Consider the following 12,618-nt stretch of genomic DNA (forward strand, 5'->3'; position numbering starts at 1 on the left):
TAATCTTACACCTAGAGTCTCAAATTTTTCTATTTTTTTTTTTTCTGGTTAAGGAGATTAAAGGAAGTAAGTTTTATTACTTGCAGTGTTGAAGGCCTTTGTGAGTCTTTTCCTTTTTGACAAGATGTTATCCTATAGAAAAATAGCACTAGCTATGTTTTGATTGTATACATCATTTTGCTACCTTTGGAAGCAATTGTGTTAATACTGCAAAGCAATAAGAACCTTTGTTTCACATCTTTAATAAATTCAAATGTGTTTTACAACATTGTTTACATTTTGTTTTAGTACATTCTTACTGAGAAATAATTAACTCTGCTTTGTTTTAGGGTTCTGTCCTGTGTTGTGGCCTCATGGTTTAAGTGGGAATAAAGATGAGCATAAGCAGCGATGAGGTCAACTTCTTGGTGTACAGGTACTTGCAAGAGTCAGGTGAGTACTTCTGTAAAGTAGCAGGCCTCAAGTTCTTGTGCTGTTCCCGAAATAACCTTTATGCATTGGAAATTTGTACCAGTCCAAACTGTTGAGTTTTGTCTGTTTTTGAATGTCTGGACTACCACTTTAAAGCTGTTTTTACTGCATGGTTTAACTCTCTGATTCTTTCAAATATGCTGGGATCATCTCGGGCAAAGAGATATAACCAGCCGTTTGTCTTTTGATGTTTAGGGGTCATTTTTAATAAGTAAGGTGTTACGAAGTGACGATGCATATGTTTAGTAAGAACTCAGATTCATCAGCTTGGTAATTATTGCATGTGCATAGTTAGTTGTTATTCCTTCTTAAAGTAAGAATCTTAAAAGCTATATTAACTATTTTTCAGAATATTTTCATAAGCTTTATTCCCAATTTATTAAATATATTCTGTTCTGAATTGTGATTGATATATTGGGACAGTTATTAATATAGATCATTGAATATGGTTTGCAATTAATATTGAGATTATTGCTCATCAAAGTTTTCTAGATAAAGAGCTCTAGTCATAAAATAGAAGTAATACTGCAAGTAAAAATGTTGCTGGAACAGGCAAAAGATGTAAATACCACTATTCCTCTCTGAGTAGCTAGGAAGATGATGTCTGATCAGAAAGAGGAGGGAAAGAGAGCTCAGTGACTAGAGTAACCAACCATGGGGAGAGGAAGAGAGAGACTATAGTGATCTACCACTTTGGCGAACAGACAGGAAAAAAAGGCCAGGAGTAACCAACTGTGGGGGGTGGGAGAAACTGAGACTAATACACAGGGAGGGAGCAGTGAAAGAGGGAGAGGAAGCAACCACAGGGAGGGAGAGAGAGCTCTGAGCCCAGAGTAACCACCCAACAGAGAATAATCTGTTGAGAAGCTTTAGAATCTGTTTCTACTGGGAAAGGCAGATCCAATAGGAGGTGTCCAGGGACTGTTTAAGATGATTAATAAAAGTAAGAAAATAGTAGCTTCATGACTCAGTATAGCCTGTGAAAGTATTTATAAGTTATTATGTGACACTTTGCCCCACATGGAAAAGGTTTGTTGTGTGGACACAGTTGCTTTCTCTTCTTGAATGTCAAACCCCAGCTTTGAAGCTTTTGGACAAGCAGAGAGAAAGCAGTGCGAAGGATGAGGATTTGTTACGAGGTCTCCTTAGATGTGCTAGAAAGGCAACTATTTATACTGACATTACTGTTTGAGGACATCAGAAACAGCCAGCCACCTCAGAGCACCTGTGATTCATCCATTGCCCAGGTGAGGCAGGCGGGTTGCCTTACAGTGCTCCTGCTTGCTCAGATTCTCCTGTCCAAACAGTTCTACAAACTGCTGCTTATACTCCTAACAAGAAAATAATTGGAAAAGGGAGGAGGTAGTGAAATACCAATTTGTTTAAAGCCTCATAAAGTTACCTGTGTTCTCAGTGAAAATGTGAACACATTTTGGATGGTGTAGCTTACAGTGAAGGTAAAGCCAGAGAGCAGGCATGATGGTACCTCTCTATGGCCCAGTGCTTAGGAGGCGTAGGTTCAGAGTTAGTGTCAATCCAGCTACAGATATATAAGACCCCAACCCACCAAAACAAAAAAACTAAGGCAGCAATTATATTTTTAATAATAAGAATAATCAGCTGAGATCATCTTAGTTTATATAACTAGTGTTTATTTAATTAGCGTCCATTGTAATACTAAGTGAGGTTATGTTTTAGCATTACACTATCATTGTACTGGTATTGAAAAATCAGTAAATAACATGTGTAAAAGTGAAAAGAGTATCTTTGTAAATATTGTAACATCATGACAGGAGAAAATTGGTTTACTTGATGATGTTTTAACTGAGGATATTTGTGTTCTGGCAGTGCACCTTGCCATAAATGCAATCATACCTCCTGACTCAGAGCTTGTGTCTGGTATTGTCTTTGGCTGCTTACATTAGAATCACCTGGTAAGCAGCAGGCAGCCCAAGTTACTTAGGACAAAGTTTAAAGGTCAATGCTTTGTGTCAGTCATAGAATAGTTAAAAATGAACAGGAATGGCTGACAAGATGGCTCAGTGCCTATAAAGACCCTTGCTTTGAAGCCTGAAGACCTGATTTTGACCCCTGGAACCCATGTAAAGGTGGAAAGAGAGACCAAAGTCCATGACCTTCTCTACCTCTACACACATCCCACTAACAATAATAATGATAACAACAACAAATAAAACTTAGAATCGTTGTGCTTTTTAGAAAAGAGAAAGAATAAAGTGCACATCCTGAAAGAAAACTTTTAATTAATGACGTGAGTTTAGAGTGAACAGCCCGAAAGATGCACATGCTGAGCTATGTGGAGCGAGCTGTGTTTCCTGAGAACCATCACAGACAGTACTGAGCGTGCAGACAAAGGTCAAACGAGCAGTGAGGGGTGCTTTGGTATATAAGTTGTCACCAGACACTGCTTTTAAAATTCTTCCAGATGGAGAAGACAGTAGAGTTGAAGGATGTTACAGTTCTGTGAACTCAACACAAGGATCTGGAACCTAGTTACCCCAGCCACAGCAGACTCCACTTGCCCTAGATCTGAGCACTTAGCTTGTGTTCAGAAAGCTCAGTCTTGGTTATACATGGTTGTAGTCCTCTCTGGAACCGTGTGGTTCACTTGATTTCAGGGGTGCTTGTGGCAATCAGTTAAATAAAGCAATATGATATAAGTTTCTTGTGTCGTAACAGTTTCTCTTGAAATGCCTAACAACACAAAAGTCTTCCTAACTCCTGACCATATCTCCCTGTAAAATAAGGAGACAGATAGAAAGGAGTCCTGGGATGACAGAGAGGCTTAAAGAACTAGTCCGTGACATGACTGGGCTAGAGTAAAGGGTCTCATTGTGGCTCTCAGATGAAAAATGCCTTAGAAAGCTTTTTTTGTGTTTTGATAAATAGTTGGTTTAGAAGTAACATTTTTCAGTGAGAACTTGTAATATCTGTTCCTTGAATACTGTGATTAATGTTGACTAGATTGTGGTACCCTTATCTAGATAGAATGAAGCTATTTTAGTCATGAGCCTCCAGATGACTAACTTCGGAGGTGGGTTTGCTTGTTGAAAAGAGATGGTGTTGTGAAAGCTTTAAATATTCAGTTGGCCTTGACTTTCCAAATTGACTGTCTCTCACAGGCCAAAATGAAGACAAAAATATTATTTATCATTGGGCTTTTATTAAGTATTGTAACTTGTGCTTCTCAATTTTTTTCTCAGTTAAGTTCTTAATAAGAAACTTGCTGAAGAACTCAGCATTCAGCATTTTTAGGAAGCCAACCCAATGTACAAATACCTCTTAGGAAAAGTTTTTTTGTCCTTTTGAGGTAACTTAAAAATTCTAAGTATTTGTTACATGTAAGTAAGGAGTAACTTGAACCAGTGTTCCTCCTCGAGTTAGTGTTTGCCCCAGGGTGTGGATTTGTTTGCCCTGACTTACCTGGCAGCCTGTGTAGTAGGTACTCAGTGGTCCGTGGTGAGTTGTGTAATTGAACCCGACATAGTATTCACTATGGCTAAACTGCTTTGAATCTTTCTTACCCCCGCCATCCACATTCGATTTTGTTTATTAGGTAAGGGTGTTAAATACATTTTCTGGTAATTTCTTGTGAACTTTCTGGTATTTGTACTTCTAGCTGCTTTGTTCCAGAATTTAAAATTTCAGTTGAGCAGTGGTGTTACATGCCTTTAATTCTAGCACTTGGGAGGCAGATGCAGATGGACCTTTGAGTTGAAGACCTGCCAGGGCTATACAGAAAAACCTTGTCTTAATAACGAGGGAGGGAGATAAATTTTCATTTTGATTCCTTTGGTTGGAGAAGTCTTCACAGATTTGCGTGTCATTGCACATGTACAAGAACATGGTAACATCCATATTGATGGTGAACTTAGCTCTTAAAAGTCAAAACGTGCATTTTTATGATTGACTAAGTAGAAATCACAAAGATCAAAGTGTGCTTACTACTTCTAAAGCCATCAGACCACCAGATTATGATGCTGGAAAGGAAGAAAGCCCATGTTTTTCAGAATTGAGAACATGGTGCACTCAGTCTTAACTTCTCTAACCTCTTTGAAAGGTGTCGGGTCTCCTGGATAGAGGCCTAGCACCTTACCATTTTTGTGGTATATAGTCTTATCAAAATGATGTAGAAAGTGGCCACTCCTAATCCAAAAATTTGAAATCCAAAATGCTTCCGAATGTAATATCATGTAATAACTAATTTAATGCAATACAAGAGTCCTCATCTGTGTTATGTCAAAATGCAGGCACGCTCTAATGTTACAGATGCCTCCAGATGCGCTGTAACAGGTGATGTACACCGTTTGCTGTCACATGGCGTCATCCCCAGGAAACAGTCTCATTTTAACGAGGCAGAAGAACATATGGCCATTTCAGACTTGGAATACTTGGCCTGTGTTTTAGTTATAAGATCACACATCAAACCCTGTGTTACTGTTTCTAACTTAGAAAATGTGATCATAATAAGCACAACTGGAAAACGTTCTTAAGCTTCTGTGCCACCAGGTGCAGTTCATTTATTTCTCTTTGACAGTTTTCTGTTAACCTCAGTAGTGTTAATAAAATGTCAGTAACCAAATGACAGCACAGTTTCTGTTGACTCATATAAGGATAATTAGATAGGTAATCTTCCCTTCCCGTACTAGCCATAAAAAACAGGACAGAAGGGAGCTCAGGTTGGGGCTAGCTTCAGTTTCCCTTTTTTTTTTTTTTTTTTTTATTTAAATGAGAAGTGCAAGTCAGTTTGTGTTTCTTTATAATAAAGTGTATAATAAATTAAAAATTAGGGGTGACCTAATTAAAGGCTATTAATACTTTCAAATCAGTTTTTCTTATTTTGTAAGTGGAATGACCGCTTTGTATGAAATAAGTTTGTATTTCTCATTTCTAGTGATAATGAAGTCCATTGGAATAGTTGCCAGAGTACTTGCTCAGTCTTAATCTTACTGTCTTTTTGTTATTTTTTAACAAAAGTATAAAGAGGTATATATATGTTGCTAGTGGCAATGTATATATATTTATGTATATATATGCATTTACATATGTATTTACAACTATGTATTTACATAGTTTTTTGGAAAACAGTATGATGGTCATAATGATATCTTTTAAACCCCCCCCCCCCCAAAAGCATGAGCGTGCACACAGACACACACACATCTTTTAGGAAAACTTTACTAAGGAGGAGAACGAACTTAATGTATTACAAAAGCCACACACACACACACACACACACACACACACACAGACACTCAAGGTAAGAATCTTCATAGCAGTGAACATTGTCAAAGCCTAGGTGTCAGGCTGAGTCATGAATAATTCCTGGTCTCAATGTTGTGATCCTGGTTAAATAGTTCAAGTTCAAAGGGTCTAATGTCCATATGAACTCTAAAGTAGTTAGTAGATTTTTTTTCAGCTTTATCTGTATCTATCTATCTATCTATCTATCTATCTATCTATCTATCTATCTATCTATCTGTCTGTCTATCTATCATCTATCTCCCCCACCCAGCTATCATCTAGCTAGCTAGTTAGCTATCATCTGTCTTGTCTGTCTATCTATCTATCTATCTATCTATCTATCTATCTATCTATCTATCTATCTATCTATCTAATCTATCACCTGTTTGAGGGTGTGGAGAATGCTGGGGATCAAACAAGCCAGACCCTGGTGTGCAGGTTCCCTAGAAAAAAAAAGCTTACTCCCCAGTCCTGGACTTAAGTTTTAAAAGCAAAATTTAGGGCATAGAATGTTGGGTTTAGTGTGTGAGTATTGTCGGTTTGTAGCTCTGTAGGATTGAACACACTTTGTTACACCTTTACATTTTTTCTTTTCTAAAAGCTGGGTCTAGAAGGCACAGCAAAAGGAATCTGGGTAGTGTAAATAAATGGCAGTTTCTGAGCATTTCTTGTCTGAAGCTTAAACAGGAACTTAAATAAATCAGCTTCATTTCCCTATTAGGACACTGCTGTGTTCATTTACATGTTACCTTAAGGGGGGGAGAAGTAGGTTGCTTATCCAAGTGCCCTATTGCCTAGCCATGATATTCAAGAACCTTTGTTTTGTTTTGCTTTTAAAATTCCTGTCTTTTTGTGTTTGCAAAGTAAAGTTACCAGACTCTGGAGGACTCATTATCCTTTTAAAGTCCAGCTCTTCCATGGAAAACACTTGCTTATCCAAGCAGTGGGGAAAACAGGAACTTTGTGACTCACTGTGTAACTGAGGCACGAGTAGAGTGCATCTGCCTCCTGCCACTGTCCTATGGCCAGCTGGCATGTGACTTCCTGGTTTCCACCTCAGACCTCTTCAGGGCTCCTCTGCCTCACACTGCACTCACTCGTACTTACCCTACATGCATTATCGAGGTGCTGCTTACGTCACACTCACGTTTACTTGTGAAAAGAGTGCTGTTTTTAATCAGCCAGATTTCAACAGTTTGCAGATTTAAGCAATCCCCTTTGCTCCTGTGTAAATCTAAAGTTGAGTCAGCATTTTCTTCAAATAAATGGGAATTTAAGGGGGGGTGTAAACCTGGTTCAAACTTCAGTTGTTTTTTAACAAGACTATGGCTTTTCTAAAGTGACAGATTTTTACATTTTCCAAAATGTGTTGTGGTGGAATAGATTCTGATTTAACAGATGATTTCACAGGCAGCTTACTAGTTTCCCAGAGTTAAAGGATTGCTGCGTTGAAGCTGCTTCTTGGGTTGCCACATCAAGCAGTCAGTGTGACTGTTTGGTTTGGTGTTCACCATTCATATGTAACTTCTAAGACCACAGGAGAAACTGATTCTGCTGGGAGAGTGAGATGACAGTTCCGTTCAAGTGAGGACAAAGATGCCTGTGAGGCTCACAGGCGTGGACTGGTGGAGAATGGTGAAGCCGCCAGCTGCCATTAGTGTGTGCACTGGGGACAGGGCTGCCCTAAGGAGTTAGGCGAAGATGAAGGGAGAAAGGTATGACTAAGTTCCAGAAATGGCTGTCTATGTCATAGTACTGAGGGGATTACCAAGAGGGTTTGTTTTGTGGTACTGTTAGTTTTAAGTTGATGAGTAGTCAGCTAACTGAAGGGAGGGAGGGACAGATTTAAGGCAGGAACAGCCCAAGCAGAAATTGAGGGAGACTTGATTCTAGATGACAAGGACAGGTGCAAAGAGAGAGGCTTAAGAGTTTTGGAGGTAGGGTGCTTTGACCTGATGGTGCTTGAATAGGCCAAAGGGGAAATGGGAGTTAGTATAACTGACCTTGTAGTGTCATGAAATGGGACTGGACATTGCGAAGGAAAGAAGTTTCCAGCAGGGAAGGAAAAGTAGCTTTGAACAGACCAACAGTGAGCAGCCTTGTGTATGTGAATACAAGCAACTGCACTTCAACGCCTAGTCAGATGTGTGCACGTAGGTCGTTGGTAAGGGCAGCAGGATGGGGAGGAGAGCCAGCCTGCTGCTGATGCTGGTTGTCCCCGTGCTGTTTGAGATCACTCAGCACATTTGCAGTGGTTTGAGATGCCTTTCTGCAGGTCTGGCAAAACAAACCCTAACTGTGCTCAGCTTTCCTGTTCAAAGTATGGTTCTGCCTGCTACTGCAAACAGTTGTGTTCTTGGGCAAAACATTAAGCTTAAACTGGAAGAAAATTGGATAGGGCCTGTGGTCTAATAGCTGTGCGTAATACTGTATTTGAGGAGAATGTAGAAAAACCACATTTATTTAGTTTATAATTGTTAATGAATATGCTCACCTTCCCAATCCTGGTGGTAAGGCTAGTGAAATGTCCCAGTGTTTCATGTGGTACCTGTTTCTCTTTCTCTGCCGCTGGGGAATAGCTGAGCAGTCATGGACTGCTGGTCTCTGGCTGGAAGTGTAATTTTGCTGCCATATTTTGACTTTTCAAGAGAGGGAGGATGCAGAATGGATTTGAGTTCTTACTGTATCCTATGACTGCTTTCCAGCCTTAATTCTCGACACAATGTAACAGCACACAGTGCTTTCCATAATATTATCTTCTGTTTCACAGTCTTCCCAAGTGGTTGCCACCACCTGATTTTCAGTTTATTATTCACTCAAGAATCTCCAATGTCATTTTTCACCCCCAGTCATTTTTCCTAATGCTTCCCGCATTTAGTCTGTGCTGGTGTCTGGAACCTACCAGATTCAGGAGCTTGGAATTTCTAAAAGATAATGCTTCAGAATGCTGTCTTTCTCCCCAGTCTCACCGCAACACTCGCCTCTGTCATCTTCGTGACCTCAGATTAAACACAAAACTTAAGTAAGCTTAATCACCAGCTAGTCTGTGGGTGAATTCATGAGGTTAAAACCATGAGGTCTTAGAGAAATGCCTGTCTCTCCCCTCCCACTGTGGGCCATTAAAGTAGAAGTAGGAGCTTTAAGAACACAGCCAGGTACATTGGCCACCGTGAGCCTTTCCCAGCCATGTGCTGTTTAGAATTGTACAAAGGTTTAAATCTTAGTAAACTATAATGAGATTTCGCTAAAGAGAGAAACCACCATGTTTGTTCCTGGAACTTCCCTTTGCTATTTGGACTAGACTTTCATAAAAATATGAAGCTAAGGTAAAGAGATTAGTTATGTGAGCCTCATGCTTTTAAATATTTATGTTACTTATTTAATTTTCTGAGATGATCTGTGTAGCCAGCCCCTGCCTATACCTGAATATGTTGTGTACCCTGCCTCTGCCCCTCTGCCTCTCCACCTCCTTATCCACCTCCTTATCGGAGATCTAGAAACTAGGTTTTCCTTTTGTTTTTTTTTTTGTTTTGTTTTGTTTTGTTTTTCCTTAGGAGTTTGTTTAGAGCTAGGTGGTGGAGGCACATGTCTTAACTCCCGTCACTCAGGAGACAGAGGCAGATGTTTGAGGCCTGTCTGGGCTGCAGAGCTAGTTCCGTGACAGCCAGGGCTTCACAGAGAAACCCTGTCTCAAAACAAGAGTTTGTTTAGTTGAGTTATTACTAAATGATAAAATTAGTATGTTTTGAAATAGTCAATGTATAAAAATAATGGATGAAATTAAGTGTTACCATTTGGCTTTTTATTTTCTCTGGAAACAGTCACATACACCCCAGGTTGGTCTCTGTGTAGCCAAAGGTAACCTTGAACTCCAACCTTCCAGCCTCTACCTTCTGAGTGCTGGCAGTACAGGCACCACTGCTGCGCCCTGGGGTGCATCTCCAGTCCCCAGGCTGCTATCATCATGTATTTTCTGTAGTTTGCATTTTATTTCTTCTTTTTTTAAGCCATAAAGGGGTTTGATAGTTTGTGTCTAAATGTGACCTGTCGCATAAATCTTGACCAGTTTGTCCCATGAGGCAGTTAAGATGTGTTGTTTCTCAATGCTTCTCAGTGTTTTGCATTTGCATATTCTTGAGGACAGTTGTGTTACTGCTGTTTAGAAAAACTGATACCATACAACCAGCAGAAACCAGATCATTACTAGAAGTACATGTTTCTGTACTGTAATGCTGACTGTTTCTCAGTTAATACTTATTTTATTTAATATCAGTTTGCTTTAGCTGACCATTTACAGTTTCAAGTGATGGTATATAATTATAAAAGATTACAAAGTTTTTCCTGTTTTTTAATTTAATGTGCTGTTACTAGGAAAAGAAGTTCTCATGCCTTTTCTTTTCCTTTTAGGATTTTCTCATTCCGCATTTACCTTTGGTATAGAGAGCCATATAAGTCAGTCCAATATAAATGGCGCCCTGGTCCCTCCAGCTGCCCTGATCTCTATCATCCAGAAAGGCCTACAGTATGTAGAGGCAGAAGTTAGTATAAATGAGGTAAGGCACATGAGCTTCGTTGCAAATACTGATTCTAATTTACATATGTTTGCTTATTCACTATCTAACCTTGACTTCACTGGGTTCAGACTAAGATTATTATTCGTAATGTACCAGTCAGGCTGTGCCCGCTGTTCATGTGGGTTTCTACACGCGGTGGACACTGTAGATTATTCCTTTTCTGTGTGTGTGTTAAGTAAAAATGAGGAAATAATCTTTAATATGTAAGTAATTTTGCTGTATAATACTGAAAAGTACTCACAAACAGCAAGGAGTTAGAAAGCCGTTGTTAGTACCTTGTATGTACCCTGATTTTGGAAGCCAGTTTATTTATAAGTGATTCCAACTTTGATGCTCAGAGCTTCATGTCTGAGGCTCGTGTGTGAGTGGTATGTTTGTTTTGGGTATTGGCATGCAGCTGGTGCCTGAGGCAATCTTACCTGCTTCCTGATTCTGTAAGACAGCTTTGTAGCACAGCCAAACTCATTCACTTCTAGACTGTCTATGGGTGGATACTAAGAACCTGAGGTGAGGTAACAAGTATTCTACAGCCTTCAAAGCACTAATCAGCACACAGTACATGTTCTTTTCGAGAAGTCTGCAGAGCTTTGCTGTAACTGGAAAGTTTAGTGTATGAACAGGACTCCCAACATGGTGAGGGCTTCCCTTTATTTTTCTCTTGACAGCAGACAACACTTCCCCCCTCAACCCCCAGTCTCTGTCTCTGACTTTCTCTGCAAAAGTAAGTGAAAGGATTTCAGCTGTTTAAAGCAGTCCAGGCCCTGTTGGTACCCTTAAGAACAGATCCCACATCACCAGATGGCACTGTCTGCAGCTGCTCTTCACTTACACCAAACGGCAAGTTTATATAGCGTGCACACCTAGATCTTTTATGGTAGAGTTACCCTGTAATGTTAGAGAGAGCCGACAAGAAAAAGATCGGCTCCAGTTGAGTACATGCAGAGTACTGATGAAGGCACTGCCTCCTTGTTGTATCATCTATTCATATTAGTCGATGTTTTTAAAAAGGTTTTATTACCTGAATTTTATATTTGTATTTTATCATCTGTTTAAGCTTTCTGAGTGGCCTCTTAATATTACATTTGTCTTTGTGCAGAGTTTAGCAGGACCTAAGTGAAGAGTAGATGCTATTTACATCTGCCTCTTCTATTACGTTCATCTTTGTGCAGAGTGTAGCAGGACCTAAGTGAAGGACCTAAGTGAAGAGTAGATGCTATTTGCATCTGCCTTTTGCAGTGTCATTCTTCTCTCCCCCCCCCCACCCCCCGACTTGCTCAAATTCAGAAATTTACTAGGTTTTCCTCAAAAGGAAGCAGTTCATTTTGTCAGTGGAATGCATGTTGCCCTCAAGGCTACATCTCATTTTTCTTTCCTGGTTTTCCAACCCCAGGATGGCACCTTATTTGATGGCCGACCCATAGAGTCTCTGTCCCTGATAGATGCTGTTATGCCTGATGTAGTCCAAACAAGACAACAAGCCTACAGAGACAAGCTCGCACAGCAGCATGCAGCCGCTGCCGCAGCCGCAGCCGCGGCCACTAATCAGCAGGGATCTGCGAAAAATGGAGAGAACACAGCAAATGGGGAGGAGAATGGAGCACATACCATCGCAAGTGAGCTAAGAATGTTTAGAGACTCTTAGAAAATACTTTTGCTTTACTAGACTGCCCCATTCTTAGAGCTGGGTACAATGTTTGCCTCTACCTCCGACTTGGCATCACATAGTCAAATAGTATACCCAAGGTTCCAAAAAGCTAAATTCACTGCGTGTGAACCCCCTTTCTACTCTGGAATGAGTTTTACATCTGCATTTGATTTCCAAGTGACATTTGTAATATTCTCTGTTGCAAATGTACAGTAAGGCTCTGACATTGAGGAATAAAGACAGCTCATGTTATATGAATGATATCAGCAACCCCTACTGGCAGAAACTCAGAATAGTATTGTTGCAGACTGTTTAATTCAGCCCTGCTGAGGTATAACCTTTGTTTTTCTGTCTTACCACTTTCATATACACATTCTGTGTACATAAACACTCACACACTTAAATCTAGTACAGTCATCCTTGTTAGAAATGTGCTTACCTTATGACAAACACTGTTCCTTCCCATGATGCAGATAATCACACTGACATGATGGAAGTAGATGGGGATGTTGAAATCCCTCCTAATAAAGCAGTTGTGCTACGGGGCCATGAATCTGAGGTTTTCATCTGTGCTTGGAACCCTGTCAGTGATCTCCTGGCATCAGGGTAGGTTTTTCAAAGGGGCTTCTAGATGTTGGTTATTTTGTTTGGTTTTAGACAGGATTT

At 40.0% G+C, this 12,618-nt stretch overlaps 1 protein-coding gene across 5 annotated transcripts in view; it reads left to right on the plus strand.

Moving 5' to 3' along the window:
* Positions 1-12,618, plus strand: part of Tbl1xr1 (TBL1X/Y related 1) — a 151,371-nt gene that overhangs the window by 113,984 nt on the left and 24,769 nt on the right. For all 5 annotated transcript variants that reach the window (XM_055625971.1, XM_055625970.1, XM_055625974.1 and 2 more), the window contains 4 exons: positions 330-432; positions 10,141-10,286; positions 11,698-11,920; positions 12,426-12,558. In XM_055625971.1, the coding sequence (XP_055481946.1) occupies positions 375-432; positions 10,141-10,286; positions 11,698-11,920; positions 12,426-12,558 (560 nt within the window). In that variant the 5' untranslated portion in view covers positions 330-374. The remainder of the gene's footprint in view (positions 1-329; positions 433-10,140; positions 10,287-11,697; positions 11,921-12,425; positions 12,559-12,618) is intronic.

This window comes from Psammomys obesus, unplaced genomic scaffold (assembly GCF_907164565.1).
Source record: "Psammomys obesus unplaced genomic scaffold, mPsaObe1.curated_primary_1811, whole genome shotgun sequence".
Lineage (NCBI taxonomy): Eukaryota > Metazoa > Chordata > Mammalia > Rodentia > Muridae > Psammomys > Psammomys obesus.